Source organism: Scyliorhinus torazame, chromosome 28 (assembly GCF_047496885.1).
Source record: "Scyliorhinus torazame isolate Kashiwa2021f chromosome 28, sScyTor2.1, whole genome shotgun sequence".
NCBI lineage: Eukaryota > Metazoa > Chordata > Chondrichthyes > Carcharhiniformes > Scyliorhinidae > Scyliorhinus > Scyliorhinus torazame.
In genome coordinates, this window is record NC_092734.1 from 10,450,587 (window position 1) to 10,472,833 (window position 22,247).

The 22,247-nt window shown below is 44.2% G+C and overlaps 1 protein-coding gene across 2 annotated transcripts; it reads right to left on the reverse strand.

Annotated features, from left to right (window-relative positions):
• LOC140403504 (mitochondrial adenyl nucleotide antiporter SLC25A24-A-like) lies at positions 1–21,668 on the reverse strand. 2 transcript variants are annotated; one of them, XM_072491437.1, is made up of 11 exons: positions 21,581–21,668; positions 20,163–20,332; positions 17,602–17,728; positions 13,779–13,866; positions 11,054–11,165; positions 9,559–9,714; positions 8,082–8,234; positions 6,985–7,092; positions 4,357–4,524; positions 2,442–2,592; positions 1–291 (listed from the first exon to the last, which is right to left on the reverse strand). In XM_072491437.1, the coding sequence occupies exons 1-11, from the start codon at positions 21,627–21,629 to the stop codon at positions 107–109; spliced, it is 1,467 nt and encodes a 488-aa protein (XP_072347538.1). In that variant the 5' UTR covers positions 21,630–21,668; the 3' UTR covers positions 1–106. The 2 variants fall into 2 exon arrangements, with proteins under 2 accessions (XP_072347538.1, XP_072347539.1); XM_072491438.1 differs by lacking the exon at positions 4,357–4,524.
• Positions 21,669–22,247: the final 579 nt, after the last annotated feature.

Below are 22,247 nucleotides of genomic sequence, written 5' to 3' on the forward strand. Positions count from 1 at the left end.
ATATACACAGTGCACGGAGCATGGGGTGCAGGATTGCGCACTGCGCTCCACCAAAAGCCAACTGAAAAGTACCAGTGTCCATTTTTGGGGTGTTGGTTGATGGTCCTTAATGGGAGGCGAGGTGCAGTTGAGTCTTCAGGTATTCATACAGTACGTAGCTGATGCAGACAGATGGAACAGCCTTGAGCAAGTTAGCGGTAAATCCACGGTAGAACCCAAGCAAGCCATCCTTGGCCAAGATACTCCAGAAGTATTCCCTCATCCTTGGCTTTCTCATTCCCTTTGCAATGACTACATGTAAATAAAAACTAACAGGTCAGTGTATGCGAACAAACTATCATTTCCAAACGAAAGCGTAAGTTAAACTTCCAGCTCTATTTCAGTAGATTGAGATTTCTTTGCTTTATTTGGGAGCATGTACCGGGGGAGGTTACCTATTTGTTCTTGTGCAAAGGCAGCCATGAAGAGCAAAACCAGGTATCCTTGTTTGTCGACCATGGCTTCGTTGGTAGCACCAACAAATTTAGGCAATTCAGCTCCTGAAGCCCTGCGCAGTCATTCAATAAGATCGTAGCTGATCATCAAACTCCACTTTCACTCTCCATCCCCCTGCACTCAATCAATGTCTTGAAGATACTCATTTATTGAGGACCCACAGCTCTCAGGGGCAGGGGGTTCCAACCCTGAAGAGTGTAGAAATTTCTGTCTCAAATGGCCGAACTCTCTTTCCAAGACAATGACAATCCCCCCCCCCCATTTCTAATTGGCATGGCGTCTACCTTATCAAGCCTTTTGTGTTGCTTTTGGATTAGCACTCATTCTTCTCAACTAGAATAGCCTACTCAATCGCTCTTTATAGAACAATCCTCATTTTCTAGGATCACTCCAGTGAACGCTCATTGTACTCTCTCTAGCAGCAAGTCGGTATCCTCCCTTGGATTGGATAAAGAAACCTAAACTGTAGATACATCTCGGCAGAGAGATTTTTGCTCTCAAGCTCCTATCCCTTTACAACAAAACCTAACATACCATTGGCATTACCAATTGTTTGCTGGGCTTGTGCTTACTGTGCGATTTGTGGACAAGGCACTCCAATCTCTCCAAATACCAACATTTCCCAGTCTTACCAGTTAAATATTCTGCAAGTCTATTTTCCCTGCTAACTTCACACTTCTCCACATTGTATCCCATCTGCCAAGTTCTTGCCAACTCATTTCATCTGCAAGTCATTTTGCATCCTCCCTACCACTCACTACCACCTGGCTTTGTATAGTCGGTAAACTTGGATACATTAAACTTCGCGTCCGCATAAGTCAATTGTAAATTGTTGATCCAATTATTCTGTTCACGGTCCTTCAACCAATCCTTAATCCATGCTAATTTTACCCCAAACCCCATGAACTTTAATTGTGTATTCCTCTTGTGTGGCACCTTAAAGACTTTTTGAAAATCTAAATACATCACATCCACTGGTTCCCTCTTTATTGACGCTGCTAGTTACAATCGCAAAAACCATTTGTCAAACACTATTTGCTTTTTATAAAATCTTTGTTGACTCTGCCTAATGAATTAAATACCATCACCGCGTCCCTAAAAACAGATTCTAACATTTCCTGGCCACTGACGACAGGCTAACTATTTAGTGTGGTTATGTTTGCTACTTTAAACTCAGGCAAATTAGGAGATTCCAAACCAACATCCACAATCTTGGTAGCTATGTCCTCAAACTTTCGGATGCATGTAAACCCAGGATGATTTCCGCACTTTTCATTTCTCCATTTCCTTTACCAATACTTTCAAATTCCTCATTCGCACTGGACCAAACTTCAGCATTCTTTCTGAAACGTGTCTAACATGAAGACAGAGCCAAAAGGGCCTGATTTTAATCACAGCAAGCGGATTGATTTTGAGTGAGTTAAAACCGACAAAATATTTGTTTAATGTTTCCGTAATTTCCTTATTCCCCCATTATAACTTTCCCTGAACCAACTTTCGTTAGTCAGTTCAGGAAATTGTACACTAAACTCCCAACCAAATGACTTAGCTCAAATAACTAGTCCAAGTGCAGTACTGAGAGAGTGCATCAGATGAAATATTAAACACAGGCCTCATCTCTCAGATGGACATAAAAGATTTCATGGCACTGTATTAATGAAAGGCAGGGGTTCGCTCAATATTTATCCCTCCATTTTGCCGCCATGTCAAAAACAATGATCTGATTGTTTATCACATTGCTGTGAATGCATATGCAGGAGAGCACGCGTGAGCTTCCTGTGCACGAGCACATAGCGGCCACCATGCTTCCTACTTCACAACGCTGATTACATTTCAAAACATATCCCATTAGGCACAAAGTGTTTGAAACATCTTGAAATCATCAAAACATGGTGCTAAATACCAAACCCATTATCCAAGGAATCTCTGCTTGCTGCCGCACTCACCTTCTGCCTGCATGCGCGTGTGTATTAGCATCAGCGGGTAACTGGCCAGCTGCCCAACCACATTCGAAGTCGTGGCACTGCCCACCACCAGCAACATGTTTGGCCTCTCGTTCCCTGTCGTGTATCTCTTTATCCACAAATTTTTCAGGGTCTGTCAGGGCAAAATTATGACTCTCAAACAAACAGCAATAGTGCACCAAGGCGACAAATTGCACAAAGACGACTAAACATACACAATGAAGTTAGTGTGCTCGGAACATGGAAATTATCAAGGGATTTAGTCTAATTGGTGATCATCTGTTCAAGTGTTCACATTTATAGCACCTTTCATAAAGTGAAGTATTCCAAGGTGCTTCACAAGAACAGGAGATAAAAACTGACACCTAGTCACATAAGGAGATATGATTGGGGACCAAATGCTTGATGAATTAGGCTTTAAAAACTGTTTTAAAAGGATAACTCAGAACGTGCAGTTTCAATATGTGAGGAGTGAACGGCCAAACAACATTACTAAAACAGACTTGGTCACGGACCTCATCGTTGTTGGTGCATTCTTGATTGAAATTCACTGTCTCCCTACCTCACTACACCTCAACATTCGCTGTCTCGCTACCTCATTACACCTCAACAAGTATTTAATTCTATCGCCTGATCCAGCAAAGCCTGCCCACCATCTACAAGGCATAAGTCAGCTGTGTGATGGAATACTCTCCATTTGCCTGGATGAGTGCAGTTCAAACAACACTCAAGAAGCTTAACACAGAGGAGGTGGTGGCATCGTGATATTATCGCTGGACTGGCAGTCCAGACACCCAGAGTCATGCTCTGGGGACTTGGATTCGAATGCCGCCATAGCAGATGGAGGAATTTGAATTCAATAAAAATCTGGAATTAAAGGTTTGATGATGACCATGTAACCATTATCGATTGTCGTAATTTCCTTTAGGGAAAGAAATCTGTCGTCTATACATGGTCTGGCCTACATGTGACTCCAGATCCACAGCATGTGGTTGGCTCTTAAACACCTTCGGGGATGGGCAATAAATGCGGGCCTAACCAGCGATGTCCACATCCCCTGAACAAATAATTTTTTTAAACCATTCTGGACAAAGCATCCTGCTTGATGCTATCCCTGTCATAAACATTCAATCCCTCCACCCCCCCCAAACAAACAGTGGCAGCCATGTGTACCATCTACAAGGTGCACTGCAGGAATCCACCAAGATTCCTCAGGTAGCATCTTCCAAATGAAAATCACTAATTGTCACAAGTATGCTTCAAATGAAGCTTCAAATGTGAAAAGTCCCTAGTCGCCACATTCCTGCACCTTTTCGGGGAGGCAGGTACGAGAATTGAACCGTGCTGCTGGCCTGCCTTGGTCTGCTTTCAAAGCCTGTGATTTAGCCCTGTGCTAAACCAGCCCCACAACCACTACCATCTAGAAGGTCAAGGGCAGCAGATACCCGGGAACCACACTAACTGGAGGTTCCCCTCCAAGCAACTCACCATCCCGACTTGGAAATATATTGCTGTTCCTTCATTGTCCGGGGGGGGGGGGGGTAAAAATCCTGGAGCTCTCTCTCTAACAGCACTGTGGGTGTACCTACACCAGATGGACTGCGGCAGTTCAAGGCAGCAGCTCACCAGCACCTTCTCAAGGCAACTAGGGATGTGTAATAAATTTTGGTCTATAGCCAGCGATGCCCACATCCCGGAAATGGATAGAACACAAATAATTGACAGCACACAACTTTAGGGTGTTGTGAAAGGTGCTGTTTAAATCCAAGTTCATTCTCTAATCCTCCCTGCCCTCTCCCCCTCCATTGCAGTTTGTGACATTTGCCATTTAAAGGCACTTTAACGCAAGCACAAGTTGTTCGCAAATGCCTTTGCACCCACCCAAACAAACACCAACCTCATACACAGCCAAGTCAATACCAGCATAGGGAATAATCCCTAGGATATTTGGGACATAGCCCCGGTAGAAGGTGGAAACTCCTTCATGCTTGAATATATTGCTGATTTGGGCGAAAAGTTCCCGAGGCTCGCCTGTTTTTCGCAACATCATTCGCGTTTTCAGCATCTAATAGAGCAAAAACAATTGCAGAGACTTTAGTTCCTATGATCCACATATAATTTCATTTTTTTGTAATAAAAAGAGTTCAGCACTAAATTTAAGAGTCCAAGAGCACTGTTACTTCAAAGTCTATTCTCCAGGTAGAGTCTTCAAAAAGGGATGCTGAATATTCGCGGTTGGATTCGACTAATTTATTAAGCAGTTGTAACCAGTCCCTTGTGGGTGCAGCCCTCTAATTGATGTCTTCACCTTGCTGGGAGTGCTGAACCAACCTACTGCATGTTAGTCGTCCACAACGTGTCAAAGTGCACAAATGACTGAAACGGTTGCTGACAGGTACAAAAGATATTTCCAACAGCTTATAGGATGTTGGCTTTTATCACAATGGAACTGAAATGCAAAAGTAACTATATTTGTTTATATAAGCAGCTCTGGTTAGACTCCATTTATAATCATCTTTGTCACAAGTAACTTACATTAACACTGCAATGAAGTTACTGTGAAAAGCCCCCAGTCGCCACACTCCAGCGCCTGTTCGGCTACACAGAGGGAGAATTCAGAATGTCCAATTTACCTAACATCACGTCTTTCGGCACTTGATTAAAGTACACTCGAGTTTATTTCTGAAGTTGCCGGGCCTTATAGTAGCCTTTGAAAGAGTGGGCAGATTCGCTAGAACAATATTGCGGCCAAAACGGCAGGTCACGCAGACTAGGCTTACATTCCTTTGATTGGTATAGGGTTGAGAGAGATCCAATTGAGGTGGTTTAAAATGATTGACGGATTTTTCGGGTCAATAGGGAGAAACGGTTTCCTCTGGGTGAAACCCAGTACGAAGGGAGTGTTTAACCTGAAAATTGTAGGTAGGGGTGATGTCAGGAAGCACTCAACAGAGGAAATTTAAAATTCTTTCTCAGAGGGCAGCACGGTGGCGCAGTGGTTAGCACAGCTGCCTCACGGCGCTGAGGTCTCAGGTTCGATCCCGGCTCTGGGTCACTGTCCATGTGGAGTTTGCACATTCTCCCCGTGTCTGCATGGGTTTCGTCCCCACAACCCAAAAATGTGCAGAGTAGGTGGATTGGCCGCGCAAAATTACCCCTTAATTGGAAAAAAGTAATTGGGTAATCTAAATTTTTTTTTTTAATTACATTTTTAAAAATTAAAAATTCTTTCTCATATAGGCTGTTACGGCTAGAGGTCAACTGAAAATATCAAGAGATTAAGGCAAGGGTATGAAGTGTTTTAGAATGAGGATGGGTAATTGGAGAGAAGATACAGATTTGTCTTGGTCTAATCAATTGACAGCACTGGCTCAAAGGGCCCTCCCCTTCCTATGCATGTGTTTATTCACACGAGATTTCTCAGAGGCATTGGTCCATTTAAAATTTTAATAATGGCTCAGCTCCTTTACTGAAGCAGAGAATGGAGCTGGAAGGGTTCTTCCTATTCTTTCATGGGAGGGAAGTGTCACAGGAAAGGCCGGCAATTCACTGCCCATCGCTGACTGCCCTCGAGAAGGTGGTTGTAAGCTGCCTTCTTGAACCGCGGTTGCACATTTGATGTGGGTGCATGCGCGCACACACACAGCAATGTTAGGAAGTGAACTCCAGAATTTTAACCCAGTGACACTGAAATATAGCTCCAATTGAGGATGGTGGGGGGCTCGGGGAGGGGTTTTCCATTAGCATCTTGGCCCAAGTGTGGATTGTAACAGCCTCCTCCATCTCAAAGCATCAACTTAAACAAAGCGCCTGTTTCACTTTCCCCTGTGGACAGTTTATACCTGACCCAAATATTAATGATAATGATATTAAATAGCCATCAGCAGCGAGCTGTGAAAATATCCGTGGTCAAGTCGAGTTGAGATTGCCTTTAGTTCCAAAGGAGATCATTAAGAAATGGTACCCAAGCCAGGGTTTAAGCATTAAAGTAATATTCCTCAAGGTAGGGATTCAAAATTAATTAGCGATCAGACATAGCAGGAGAGCAAGGTCATGACACAAATCCTTTTTATTTAACTAAGCAGAGCTGATTATATTTATGTGGATTTGCGGAAACACACGCACCTACACACACACACAAAGACAGGTACTGATAAATGACCGTCCATCCCCCACAACCCAAAGATGTGCAGGGTAGGTGGATTGGCTACACTAAATTCCCCTTTAATTGGAAAAAAAAGTAATTGGGTGCTCTAAATATATTAAATAAATAAATAACCATCCAAAGTAATGACTGTCCAAAATATATCTGCAGTAACTAAGTGGGTGGGCTTGCATGCATTTATTTGATGGCAACTATTAAATAGCAGCTCTGCTGGAAACTTTATACCAAAATGGGGAGGACTACCTCTTATGTTTTGTTTAAAGAAATATTTCATCAACCCTTTTAGATTTAATACAGAGAATTTCCCCACCCACAAAGGATGGCATTGAAAACCACTTAACATATTTTTTTCCCCCATACCTCAACTGGATAAGTGGCTGTTTGAGAGAATGCACCGGCCATCGACCCTGCAACAAATCTATCTTTAATTCCCAGGTTTTGTGGTTCAACTGCTATTACAGTCTTCAGCTGTGAACACATTTCGGAAATAAGTTAGAAATCGCAAGGAAAAGTTTGTTCTAAAACAAATTTGCCATTTGTTACTTCTCAAAGCAGCAAGAAAAAATGCACTGCGTCCCTCAAGCCTACTTAACCAGACTTGTTAATATGTACTGGACCAACACCCCCACCACCAAATTGAATAAAAAACTAAATTCATCCCCTCAAGTCTCCTAGTGACAAAACAGGCACTTGGGACTTGATGCTTTAGAATTTTTGTTTCTTTCCATTTGTTTTGTTACATTGATGGGAAGTCAGCGTGTCAATATTTCAAAAATAGGCTTTTATTAAAGCCCTTTTGCATGGCGAGATAATCTCTATGCTAACATTTCTCCCTGTGCCCAACCCGAAGGTGCACCAACCCAGGAATGTTTCTGTGAAGTGATGGCCCTTTGTAAATACTTCCCTCCTGAGAGTCAGTCATCAAGGTCAGACAGGTACCCAGGAAGTGACCAACTCCCCATCTTTAGTGCACCTTAACAATATTGTGACTTTTACAAATGATATTCAAGCCAAACGGAAATTTGGAAATGGCACTTCTAAAACAGCAATGAGGTTTTAACAGCTGCACCAGCTACAACCGTGGATCTCCCCAGCATTGCTCCTCGTCAGGTGATCTGTCACAACCAAAACATGATACTGTAGAGCATGCATTGTTCGGGTGCCAGTTAGTGGTGGCCCTTCAAAGCCACAACATTTAACCTTTGCTCACTTCCCAGATTTGCTCCCAACAGTTGCTTTTGGAATGCATGGCCGTTTATCAATCACGTGGCCTTGGAAAAAAATTTCAATGGGTCGACTTTCGAGTTTTTGCGCAGTTTGGAGGGAACATTGCCTCTCAGGTCAGGGAAACCCAGGCTCAAATGGACTTGTGCGTCCATTTAAGATGCACCCAGCATTTAATTATTTTACCTCTGCAACACCAGGCTAGCAACATTATAATTCACCATTAAACATACCTCCTCATAGGCCATGAATTTGAAGGCTAACTCGGGCCCGATTTTGAGGATGTTTGTTAGATTTCCTCTCCACATGGAACTTACACCCCCTTCCTTAATCATTGCATTGATGCCACCAGAAATCTTCATCTTATTGTGTCGCGTAGAATAAACCTGTGGAAATTGGTGCAAACAAAAACCTCTATTCTGGTTACAGGTCAATTGGTTAATGCTGAATAAGAGATGAAATAATCACCAACTACTGATTAGGGGCGCATCAATGTAGTGGTAAATCTAGGTAAAACATTGGAGGACACTAAATTTAATATAAAAATAAAATATCAGTAATGGTGCAATCTGGCAAAAGATTAAAAAATTTCACATTGGTCGGTCATTTGTACAATTTGTCTCTGTAAAATGATGCAGCACACAACATCAAATATCTGCTCATACCCTGCTCGTTTCAAATGAACACAAGCTGCCAGATGATATCATATGACAAGTTATAATATAATTATAATAACAATAATATTATAATAATCTTTATTGTCACAAGTAGGTTTACATTAACACTGCAATGAAGTTACTGTGAAAATCCCCTAGTCGCCACACTCCGCGCCTGTTCGGGTACACAGAGGGAGAATTCAGAATGTCCAATTCACCTAACAGCACGCTTTTCAGGACTTGCGGGAGGAAACCGCAGCACCCGGAGGAAACCCACCCAGGCACGGGGAGAACGTGCATATTCTGCATAGGCAGTGAGCCAAGCTGAGAATCGAACCTGGGACCCTAGAGCTGAGGAGCAACAGTGCTAACCACTGTGCTACCGTGCCGCCCGATAAGGACTGAACAGACTGTGCTCTTTTCACCGGGAAACAGATGGGCAAAACGCCTACTTCACTTGCTCTAATCATTGAAGGGACTGTAGCAAATGGGATGTCAGTGGGTGATCATAACAGGCTTGCTGGTTGACTGTATTTTGATTGAATATCGACATCCTGACCAGCATGCTCAGGAAACACCAACCAGATGGATTTGGTGACCTTTCCATGCGGAGAGTATTCACCTAGCAGAGATACAATTCCTCTTTTTTGGTCATTCTCTCAAGCTAAAGGGGCAATGTCACAGGGTAACTCGCACTCCGTTTCATTGCATGATGCAGCACACAATGGGGCCATTTGGCCCATCGTGCTTCTGCTAGCCAAGGACCTAATTGTCAAAATGACAGAAATCAGCCCCCTTAAACTCAAAAGAGCCGCATTTTGTTAAGTCGACAATACATTCCCTTATGCTAAAGCAACAAACACCTAAAAGTGGACAGCTGTAGCTCTCCCAATGCTGAACTCCTGTAATATTAGTGCATCTCGTGATAAACGGCGAGGTCGGATTTTTGGGTATACTGAAAACAGAACAGCTCAAAATTAGAAGCTGATTTAATCACTCAGAAAGCATCAATCGCAAGTTTAAATGACAGGCATAATGGCAGAAACAACCCTACCTGCATCAGCACCCTGAGCCGGTCAAATGGGGCAGTCACCGTTCGTGAAATACCTCCAGCCGTGCCTCCTGCAATCAGGTGACCCCACCACTTTTCTGGTTCCTGGTTCTCCAAGAATTCCTCACAATTGGTTATGTCATCATTGATAGAAAAGATCTGCAGGTAAGGGGGTGGAAATAGGGAAGGAAATAATTAAGGTGGAAATTTTTTTTATTTATTTTTTATAAGCCTTTTTGCACTTCCAGTTTTGCAGGCTAAAAAAAGTTCGGAAAAATTGCTACACGTTAGGTGAGATATGTTCATTTGTTACACGTTGTGTATAAAACTTCCAGAATAGCTCAACTTGTATTCTCCAGTCAGTGTCATTGAACTCGGATCACATTCCAGGGCTGAAGGAAACTAACAGCGATATCCGTCAACAACAAGGATGCCAGAGACGACAGCTTTTCAACATGCAAGGCCCATCCAACTTTTACATTCTCCTGAAACCTTTCTTTCAACAGACATTGAATGCTCCCAGAGAAAACCCCTTTTTAGAGTCACATTCAGAAGTTCCAGCACAGAAAAGGCCCTTCAGCCCATCGCTTCCACACCGGTCAAAAACAAGGGGCGGGATTCTCCGCACTCTGACGCCGAAATCGTGTTCGGCAACGGGCGGAGAATCCGTTTTCCCGCACGGAATCGGGACCGGCGGTGGTTCTGCTATTCTCCGCCCCCCCGAAAAGCGGCGTACTCAGGGTACTCAGATTAATTCTGTCTCTCAGAATTGCTTCCAATAGTTTCCCCATCATGAGGTTAGACTGACTGGCCTGCAGTTTCCTGGTTTATCCCTTCCTCCCTTCTTGAATAATGCTGCCACATTGGCTATCCTCCAGTCCTCCGGCACCCCTCCTGTGGGCAGAGAGGAATTGAAAACTATTGCCAGCACCGCTGCTATTTCCTCCCTTGCCCCGTACTTAGCCTTGGATACATTGCATCCAGCCGTGGAGATTTATCTATTTTAAAGCCCGCCAGACCGCCCAAACCTCCTCCCTGTCTATGTTAGTTTCTTTAATTTTTTCTTGATTTCTACATCCACAGCGACCCTCTCACAAGTGAACACCGACACAAAGTATTCATTTAGAATCCTACCGATGTCTTCCGGCTCCACACACAAATTACCACTGTGGTCCTTAATGAGCCTACTCTCTCCCTAGTTATCCATTTACCCTGGTTGTATTTCTAAATAATCTCAAATTATTATCGGACTCAATTCTTCTCATTAGCGCCTGATCCTTCAGCTGCTTTAAGGTCACATTTTCATACCGCATTTGAATTTTATAAATCCTATTATTGGCTAACCCTGCATAAAGCAGACATCGAACGTACTTCACTGTCTGCCTGCAAAGCACTTTTGAGATGTCACAACTGTTGTATTAATGCAGTCTTATTGGGTGCGCATTTATCCAGGATTGCAATCACTGACTGTATAATTCATTTTAGTTACTCTACATACACTATTGAATCGCCAGATGTCAATCATAGTTCGCATGTTGTCCTCCACGGTCGTTATGTAGACATTCCGCCATTCATTCCAGTCCATGTCCATGTAATCATTCTCATCCAAGCTGATTAATTGCAACAATAGAAAGAGCAGTATTGGGTTTCTTGACACCTTCTGTATTGTTTTTGTTAAATACATAACTTGACACACTGGACATTAAAACATTTTACTTTTGCTGAACATAATGGCAGTCCGTTCACGATCTGCCTCTAGAACCTAGATTCAAATCCAACTCACATCTTTGATGGTTTTAAGATCCCGTGAAATTGGGTCAGCTCATCGCAGTGCCAAAATGGGGCTGGTCAGCAACTTATAGAGTACCTTAAGTAACAGAACATGGCTAGGCACTTGAGAGAGTTATAAATAAAAATCTGACATTAAGTCACACGAGGAGGATTCAGGACCAAAAGCTTGGAGGAGACAGGTTGACAGGTAGAGGGTTTAAGGAGAGATCCAGAGCTCAGGTTCTAGGAATATGAATGCGCGGCCTCCTAATAGTGCACTGGAAGTGCCAACATTGAAGGAGAGGTTGAGTTTTCAAAGACATGGAGGACTGGGAGAGGTTCCAGAGATATAGAGAAGATCAAGGCTGTGATGGATAGCAAAACAAGGATGAGAATTTTGAAATTGTGATGCTGTCAGACAAGTCAGGAATCAGAGGGGCAATGGGTGAACAAGCCTCGGAGTGAGTTAAGTTGCAGGTGGAGAGTTTGAGGCAAGTGCAAGTTCCTCTGGGGCAGAAGATGGACAAAAGAAAACATTTCTAATTCACGTTTTAGTGGACCAGAGGGAGAAGTGCAATTACTGAACACCCATTAATGCAGATCAGTAGCAAACATTCACTGAAGTTCCGCTATCCATTAATGAATTGATTATTCGTGGAGCATTATAAAACCTGATAACTTCTGTAGGATAGACGTTTACTGTCACCATTTAGGCAATACACTAAATATTGATACAATCTTCGATCGAACAGTCACAGTATTACATTGGGATAAAACAGGCCATTCAACCCAACCAATCTATGCCAATGCATACCCTCCACTGAAGCCTCATCTCATCTCATCTCATCCTACCATCATAACCATCCGTTTCTATCACTTTCACATCATTGTCAGAACCTTCCCTCAAATATATCTAATCAATTTGCTTCAACCCAATCCGTGGTAGCGAGTTCCACATTCTCACCGCTCTTTGGGTGAGGACGTTTCTTCTGGATTCCCGATATAATTCCTTGTTGGCTATTTTATATTAACGGCTTCGAGTTATGCCACCCTGGCGTGTGTAAACATTCTTTCCGTATCCACTTGGAACGCTTCCTTTGATTTAACTATTTCCCCCAAACAATCAAGGTTTTTTTTCAAAACAAGGGATAACTTACACAATGTAGTTTCCAGTAACCTTTAAAAATAACGGATAATTTCCTTATATTTCTGAAAATAATCCAATAATATGCAGTGTGAAAGTCTAGGAAAGATTCAATGCAAATTCCTCATACTTGTCTCTAAACCACCCCAAGAAAAGGAATGGGCCGGAGCTAGTGTGTGAAACATAGCGCTGGTCATTTCTGTTCGTTACAAAGGAATAACTGGAGGGTTTTTTTGTTCTTTCATGGGATGAGGCCATCTCTGGCAAGGCCAACATTTGTTGCCTATCCCTAAATGCCCTTGAGAAGGTGGCAGTGCGCTTTCTTCTTAAACCACCAAAGCCATTTGGTGCAGGTATGCCCACAGCGCTATTAGGAAGTTGAGGATTTTGACCCAGCGACACTGAAGGAACGGCCATATTGTTTCGAGTGTGGATTTTGAAGGTGCTGACGAAGGAGCCTTGGTGAGTCGCTGCAGTGCACCTCGTAGATGGTACACACGGCTGCCACTGTGCGTCGGTGGTGGAGGAAGTCACTATTTGAGCTGGTGGATGGGGCCCCCAATCAAGCGGGCTGCTTTATCCTGGATGGTGTCGGGCAGCACGGTAGCACAAGTGGATAGCACTGTGACTTCACAGCGCCAGGATCCCAGGTTCGATTCCCTGCTGGGTCACTGTCTGTGTGGAGTCTGCACGTTCTCCCCGTGTCTGCATGGGTTTCCTCCGGGTGCTCCGGTTTCCTCCCACAGTCCAAAGACGTGGAGGTTAGGTGGATTGGCCATGCTAAATTGCCCTTAAGTGTCCAAAAAGATTAGGAGGGGTTATTGGGTTACGGGAATGGGGTGGGGGTGGAGGTGAGGGCTTAGGTGGGTCGGTGCAGATTTGATGGGCCGAGTGGCCTTCTTCTATGTTCTTGAGTGCTGCTGGAGCCACTCCCATCCAAGCAATGGGGAGTATTCCATCACATTCCTGACATGAATAATCGACAGGTTAAATTCCTGATTTTTTGAGGTCTCCTATTACAGGATAAACTTTGGAAAACGTATGCTACAAATTAAAAGCTGGATCAGTTTGAGGCAGGCAGTGGAGCCTACAGTCCCGATTTTTAAAATGCCAAGCGCCCTGATAGGATGTTAAATAAAGTAAAGTCACCATAGTCCCAGCTGAACATAGGCTGCTTCCCCTTTGAGGGGGAGAGCTCACTGGTGGTGATTTAACCTGATAAAAAGATGGCTTTGAATTTACAACTTAATTCTTGTGCAATTACGATTTATTTTAACCAATGTTTAATGCATAACTTGAATTGACTTACTGCTTAAGAATTCTGTTTGCATGATAAAGATTAAGACTGACATGCAGCCTTCCCATGAGGTGCATAATCCTCCACCTGCTTATATTGCCTACAAACATACAAATATTAACATAAAATCAGATGCTGGAAATCCAACATAAAAAGCAGAACATAGTCAAAATATTGAGGTCGGGCACTGTGGCAAGAGAAACAATTAACATTTCAGATAGATGACGTCCCGTCAGATCTTTACTTGTTTGAGCGGTTGCAGGAAGGAGGAGGAAATGTCCCACTCTGGGTAATGTTGACAGAGCAACATTTATTACACACAATGCTCATTCACCTGGAGGCCATTAAGAATCAACCACTGAACATGGAACTTGGATCCACGCCGGTGGACTAGGTTGGCTAGTCTGGTAGCTCCACAGAATTGTGGAGTTCGTCTGCACACTTGACGTGATGTCCTCCAAAATTCCTTCACGAGACCTACCTCTCCTACTACTACCCAGCTCCAGAAAAAATGACAACAGCCCTCGGTTTCCAAAGAAGATCGGCAACATTGTGGTTTTCCCGGTGCAGAGAAAATGGGCCGAATGGCTTCCCACTGCACCGTAATAATACTCTGATACTGTGAACCCTCAACCATACAAAGAAACATGAAAGAATGGGCAGCAGGGTAGCACAAGTGGATAGCACTGTGGCTTCACAGCGCCAGGATCCCAGGTTCGATTCCCAACTTGGGTCACTGTCTGTGCGGAGTCTGCATGTTCTCCCCGTGTCTGCGTGGGTTTCCTCCGGGTGCTCCAGTTTCCTCCCACAGTCCAAAGATGTGCAGGTTAGGTGGATTGGCCATGATAAGTTGCCCTTCATGAACACAAAGGTTAGGAGGGGTTATTGGGTTAGGGGATAGGGTGGAAGTGAGGGCTTAAATGGGTCGGTGCAGACTCAATGGGCCGAATGGCCTCCTTCTGCACTGTATGTTCTATGTTCCCACTCCTATTCCGGTCATCACAGAGACGTGGCTGCAAGGGAGATCAGGGCTGGGATCCAAATATCCAAGGATATGTGTCCTACCAAAAGGATGGGCAGAGGGGGCAGGGTTGCATTGTCAGTAAGGAATGAACTTTAATCGATAGCAAGAAGCGATATAGGATCAGGAGGCACAGAATCTGTGTGGAGCCCTGATGGGAGTTGTGTACAAGCCCGCTAGCGGTAGTCAGGATGTGGGGCAGAAAATAAATCAGGAGATAGAAAAGGCATGTACAGGAACGGCAATATTAGAATAATCATGGGGGACTTCAATATGCAGGTGGACTGGGAAAATCGGGTTGGTAGCAGATCTCAAGAAAAGGAATTTGTGGAATGTCTAAGAGATGGTTTTTTGGAGCAGCTTGTGGTAGCTAGGGAACAGGCAATTCTGGATTTGGTGATGCGTAATGAGGCAGACTTGATTAAGGAACTTAAGGCGAAGGAACCCTTAGGGAACAGTGACCACAATATGATAGCATTTACCCTGCAGTTTGAGAAGGAGATGCTGCAATCAGATGTAACGGTATTACAATTAAATAAGGGTAAGACAGGAGGGAGGAGCTGGCCAGAGTTGATTGGAAGGGAAGCCTAGACAGTGGAACAGCAATGGCAGGAGTTATTTGGGAGGCACAACAGAAATTCATCCCTAAGAGGAGGAAACATGCTAAGGGGAGGACCAGGCATCCATGGCTGACAAGGGAAGTCAAGGACAGCATAAAAGAAGAAAAAAAAAACAACAAAGTGGCGAGGATTAGTGGAAAACCAGAGGATTGGGAAGCCTTTAAAAGTGAACAGAGTGCAACGAAAAAAGCAATAAGGGGAGAGAAGATGAAATATGAGTGTACGATAGCTAGTAATATGATAGCAAGACTTTTTTCACTATATAAAAGGTGAGAGGGGGGCACGAATACACATTGGACCACTGGAAAATGAGGCTGGAGAAGTAGTAATCGGAAACAAAGAAATGTCAGAGGCAAAGTTACTTTGCATCAGTCTTCACAGTGGAAAACACCAATGGGATACCAGAACTTCAGGAGAATCAGGGGGCAGTGGTGAGTATAGTAGCCATCACCTCAGGAGAATCAGAGGGCAGGGGTGAGTGCAGTAGCCATCACGCAGGAGAAGGTTCTGTGGAAACTGAAAGGTCTGAAGGTGGATAAATCACCTGGACCCGATGGACTACACCGCAGGGTTCTATAAGAGATAGCTGAGGAGATTGTGGAGGCATTGGTGGTGATCTTTCAGGAATCACTGGAGGCAAGAAGGGTCCCAGAGGATTAGAAAGTGGCTACTGTAATACCGCTGTTTAAGGGAGGGAGGGAGGAAGACGACAGAAAATTATAGGCTGGTTAGCCTGGCTTCGGTCACTAGTAAGATTTTAGAGTCCATCGTTAAAGATGAGACTGTGGAGTACTTGGAAGTGCATGATAAAATACGACTGAGTCAGCACAGCTTCGTCAAGCGGAGGTCGTGTCTGACAAATCTGTTACAGTTCTTCGAGGAGGTAACAAGGAAGTTAGACAAAGGGGAACCAGTGGATGTGATTTATTTATATTTCCAGAAGGCCTTTGACAAGGTGCTGTATAGGAGGCTGTTAAATAAGTTAAGAGCTCATGGTGTTAACGGTAAGATACTGGCATGGATAGAGGTTTGGCTGACTGGCAGAAGGCAGAGAGTGGGGATAAAAGGGTCTTTTTCAGGATGGCAGCCGGTAACAAGCAGTGTGCCTCAGGGATCGCTGTTGGGACCACAACTTTTCACAATATACATTAATGATCTGGAGGAAGGAATGAAGGTACTGTTGCTAAGTTTGCAGATGATACAAAGATATGCAGAGGGACAGGTAGTATTGAGGAAGCAGGCGGGCTTCAGAAGATCTTGGACAGGCTAGGAGAGTGGGCAAAGTGGCAGATGGAACACAATGTGGAAAAGTGAGGCTATCCACTTTCTAAATGGGGAAATGCTTAGGAAATCAGAAGCACAAAGGGACTTAGGAGTACTAGTTCAAGATTCTCTTAAGGTTAATGTGCAGGTTCAGTCGGCAGTTAAGAAGGCAAATGCAATGTTAGCATTCATGTCAAGAGGGCTAGAATATAGGAGCAGGGATGAACTTCAGAGGCTGTATAAGGCTCTGGTCAGACCCCATTTGGAGTATTGTGAGCAGTTTTGGGCTCCGCTTCTAAGGAAGGATGTGCTGGCCTTGGAAAGGGTCCATAGGAGGTTCACAAGAATGATCCCTGGAATGAAGAGCTTGTCGTATGAAGAACAGTTGGGGACTCTGGGCCTGTACTCATTGGAGTTTAGAAGGATGAGGGGGGGATCTTATTGAAATGTATAGGATGCTGAGAGGCCTGGCCAGAGTGGACGTGGAGAGGATGTTTCCACTTGTAGGAAAAACTTGAACCAGAGGACACCATCTCAGACTAAAGGGACGATCCTTTAAAACAGAGATGAGGAGGAATTTCTTCAGCCAGAGGGTGGTGAATCTGTGGAACTCTAGGCCGCAGAAGGCTGTGGCGGCCAAATCACTGAGTGTCTTTAAGACAGAGATAGGTTCTTGATTAAGAAGGAGATCAGGGGTTATGAGAAGGTAGGAGAATGGGGATGAGAAACATATCAGCCATGATTGAATGTTGGAGCAGACTGGATGGGCCAAGTGGCCTAATTCTGCTCCTATGTCTTATGGTCTTATTCAACATCCATTCATTGGTAGACATTTATACAAGTTGATGCACGAACCAGCCAAACAAAGAAACAGTCAGCAATCAATCATCCCAGTAACACAAAAGCACCTTTAGGTTAACAGTGGACTCACCACTTCTGTCCTTGGAGTCCTTTCCAAAGCCGAGAAATAGTTTCATGTTGTGCTTCTCGAGGTATTTCCGGAACCCTTCAAAATCTCTACCGTTCGTACGTTTCACACTTCTATCTTTCAAACTACCCTTTAGGCATTTCATTTGCAAAAAGGAAAGAGAACAAAAATTAATTCCCTCAACTCAAATACTTCTAGCTTGAGGGTGGTGGGGAAAGTGGGGGGGGGGGGGGGGGGGGGTGGAGGTGGAGAAGAGAGAAACAGACAGACAGACAAAGGTGATATTAATTCCAGTTAGAAATGGATTCACACCCAGAAGTTCAGAAGGAAAGCGCTCACAAAGTACATCACCTTGTACTCAATTTGACTCGACATAATAATCTTTATTGTCACAAGTAGATTTACATTAGCACTGCAATGAAGTTACTATGAAAAGCCTCTAGTCACCACACTCCGGCGCCTGTTCGGGTACACAGAGGGAGAATTCAAAATGTCCAAATTACCTAACAGCACGTCTTTCGAGACTTGTGGGAGGGAACCAGAGCACCCGGAGGAAACCCATGCAGATATGGAGAGAACGTGCAGACTCGGCACAGACAGTGACCCAAGTGGGAATGGAACCTTGGATCCTGGCCCTGTGAAGCCATCGTGCTAACCACTGTGCTACCGTGCGGCCCAACAAGGTACTGTCAAATCTTTTATGTTTTCCCAATTGCAATCTTGCAATGTTGCATTGTTGCGCCCTGGCAAATCAAAACTTTTTCTCAATTGAGAAAGGTCAATTTTTTTTTCTTGGGAGTTATTCGGCTGCAGCAGAAACAGAAGTTACAGCAAATAGATTCCTGCTGGTGATGCCAACAGGCGAGTGCTTTACTCTTGCACGACATTTCCCCAGTTAACCAGCTCGACAGAAAATTCCCTTCACCAATGCAGCTTCTCAACATGAAATCCAATACCTTGTGAGCCAATCAGTATAAACTAAAGAACATGAGAGCTTGCCAGTCAGTCAACATCTGGAGCATACTGCGGTGGGTGAGCTAGTGGCCTGGAAGAAGGTCCAGAGGAGAGCTCCAAGAATGATTCCTAGTTTAAAAGGATCATAGCTCCTCACAGGCTCGTTAACCTTAAATCCATGTGCTTGGTCACGGCATATATTCAGTCATGACCCAGAGGTCCATCAAATAACTTGAGAGGCTACTGACGGATTGCCCCACAGATTGAGAAATGGGGACAGGAGTTAAAACTACACAAGGGAGATGCTTGGTCGTGGGGCTCTTTTCCCCCACGGTGTAACAGGTGTGGATTCTGTCTTCAAGGATGACCTGCACTGCTTTCTGACTGGGGCAGAGATCCCATCACAGTGGCTTGGCCCACGAGACTTTCTGGGATCGTTTTAATTACCCAAGGAATGTTTTCCGCTTCCCGGATCTAGGAATTTCCTGCCTCTGCCAGGAGTTTGTGGGGTGGGGGGGAAAAGAGTGATTGGTCATGATGTTCAAGCCACCGTGGCGTGGGGCAGCCTTGATGAACTTTTCCCACCCCTCAATTTCATTCCGTTGTGTATTATTGAAAACGGTCTGTGCACAACACAAGGCCCGCCATCAGTAAAGACGTAAAAAAGTGTATAATTTCCCAAGAATATTCACAGCAATAGAAGTCGTCATTGCTCAGTTTTTAATCACGATTGTAAACTACAGAAGTCCCAATCCCACGGCATATTTAATTTCACAATATCAACAGCCAACTCGTACAAGTCACATTTAGAGAGCAATTTATTAACTCTAGTCCCTTGGAAGCCTGGATGTCACCATACCAATATTAGCTGGAGTATTCCTGTTTTAAATCAAGCAATGATATAAAAATAATGGCCGCAGCCATATAATACACACACTAACATCACCATATACAGTGTTACGAGGTGGTTCGAGTCAGGTTTTTCAGACCTTGAAAAGAATCAAGGCTATATAGAAGCACAGAAAAGATAGAGGCCATTTGGCCGATCTTGCCCATGCCGTCCCAAAGATATCCAGGTGCCCTTTGTAATCCCATCTTCCTGCACCTTACAGTATTAAAGGTGCAGATACAAGTACTTTTCAATTAGGAACTATGCCTCCACTGCCAACTCAGGCAGTGACTTCCACACACCCACCACTCTCTGCGGAAATGTAGGAAGAAACCAGTTTCCTGGGCAGGCTGGGCAAAGGGGACAGAACCTCAAAATCATAGCCAGGCGATTCAGGGGAAAAGCTAGGAAACGTTGCAAGCAAAGAATGGTAGCAGTATGAAACAGTCTAAGAGTTGATGTTAGCTCCATTAATCGATTTACACGTGGTAGATGGATTTGGTGAGCCAAGGGAATAAAAGGATATAGAGTCAAGGCAGGTGGATGTTATATGATACAGATCATCCATGCACGCTCGATCAATGGAACAGGCTTGAAGTTTTGAATGGCCTCCTGTTCGTATCTTCAAGGCTAGAGATTGTAACCAGGTGTAACACAATTTATTCTATAGCATACTGACGTTTCAGGTAAGGTGGTATCCTCACATTTAACAGCACTGTACCTCTGAAATCGCTTCCAGTGCAAGCACTAATTCCTTAGCATCTATATGGCCATTCCCGTGGACATTTAACCTCCTGTAAAGGTCGTCCCAAAGATCGCTTATCGATGACAGCTCATCAGGGGCACTGCGTTGGAAAATCTCTTTCATAAACAGGAACATTGCAAGAGCTCCTGAAACACAAGAGAGAAATTGTCAACACTCCACAGATTCCGACGAAAGCAATAAGGAGGTTCTATTTCATTCGATCCACGCCCCGGTTAACCAACAGAAAAGGTCACAAGTGCTCGACTTTAAATACTGAACTGTATACCAATTAAATGAACAGCATACTAGTTTAGTGTACAACACTGTCCAACTTTCAACTTAATTGTGAGGTGCAGTGTGCCTCAAACTCTTTGAGGCAAGTTTTATCCTTTCTTGGAGAGCTCCCCAGGCGAATGAATGTTGTCGCTAATGGTGGTTATTTGCATTTCAAGGGAGGGGGCAAGGGAAACAGATATCATGCATCTGCTTCTGGCCAATAGCAAATCCATGGGCATACAGAGTGCAGAGGTCGCTCTGTCTGGTTTAGGGGTAGGGGCTGGTTTAGCACAGGGCTAAATTGCTGGCTTTGAGAGCAGACCAAGGCAGGCCAGCAGCACGGTTCAATTCCAGTACCAGCCTCCCCGAACAGGCATCGGAATGTGGCGACTAGGGGCTTTTCACAGTAACTTCATTTGAAGCCTACTTGTGACAATAAGCGATTTTCATTTCATTTCATTTCAGAAGTACAGCGGATATACCAATGTGGACTGCAGCAGTTTAAGGCGGTGGCTCAACACAACCTCAAGGGTAATGAAGGCTGTCCTCGCCAGTGACGCATACATCCCATGAACAAATAGAAAATTAATTACACCGGCAGACCAATGATAAGTAAAAGATCTGCCGTCTCATGATAGGGTTTCGCAAAGTCTTTTTCTGTAAAATTCCAATTGTCAGATAATCTTCTGGTGACGAAGCTATTCGGCCCTTGTTAAAATCCAAGTTTAACATTGCTGGGAGTGGCGAGCGATTCGAGGGAGTCGGTAGCTTCACATCATTCCTTAACATTTTTCAACATGTTTCAGCCATAACAGCATTGAGGATGGGTTCAAAAACAAAAAGTGGAGTCAAGAATTTGGCTGTAACGCCATATCAGATGAGAAGTGATGGGGCAGGTGGGGGGCATGGTGTGATCAACATGAATAAATACATCCAGCCAACCAGAGGCGAAAACCCCGCATTAAACACAAGCCTCTTCATAGATCAAGCAATCGATGTGCACAAGCTAAAAGGGCAATATTTACATATCCAAGCAGTGGCAACCTCAGCTTCCAGGACAGTCTACCCAGTTACCCAAAGCTCAAAAGCCATTAAATAGTCCATGCTGAAGTACGTACCAGAGAATCTGGGATCCCTTCTTGGTAAAAATAAAGTCCTTACTAACATGCTGTGATCTCGACACCATTACATTCATTCACATCACTAGCATTTCACCGGCTTGAAGGCATCTTCCATTTTATTGACTGAAATAGATTTTTCATTTCTTGATGATGTCACAATGCTGCAGTGACATCGCACTGGAATCAACCAAAGGGAGTGCTTGGAGGGGGAGGAACTATAAACAACTCTGACTTCATTAATGATGAGGAGTTCCCAGACCAAAACGTGGGCAGATCTCAACACGACGAGAAATGGGGGAACCTCCGGTAGGTGGAGGTCGCACATTGGGTGGCTCCTGCAAGAGCTTTCGTTTTTTGGTCCTTTTCACCCAATTTTATATGATTGATCTCTAGAAAGGTTACAGCAACTAAAGGGTGTAGAGATAAAGGAAGAATACAGGGACAAAAGGTGGGAGCCATAGCCCGCCGGAGAGCTCGAGTTCGGTGGGGAGTGCTGTGGGAGGAATGATGCTGGGGGAAAGCTAGTCGTGTGGGGCTGCGCCCATGACAGAGGACACACTGGCTGAAGTTGAATTTGAGCGGTAGTTCGCCAAGCATTTCGAAAGGAGGTGATGGCCTCTCGCAAGGAGTTGGTGGTTGATACACCTGCCCCGATAGAGGTGGC

Bases quoted from the DNA above. Each gene is read 5' to 3' on its own strand.
- LOC140403504 (XM_072491437.1), bottom strand. From the start codon at position 21,629: ATGTTAGTAAGGACTTTATTTTTACCAAGAAGGGATCCCAGATTCTCT. The intron at 2,593-4,356 runs GTTGGTGTTTGT...TTGCCCTGACAG, and splicing joins TTGACTTGGCTGTGTATGAG to ACCCTGAAAAATTTGTGGAT. The intron at 292-2,441 runs GTGAGTGCGGCA...ATTTACATGTAG, and splicing joins CACGCGCATGCAGGCAGAAG to TCATTGCAAAGGGAATGAGA.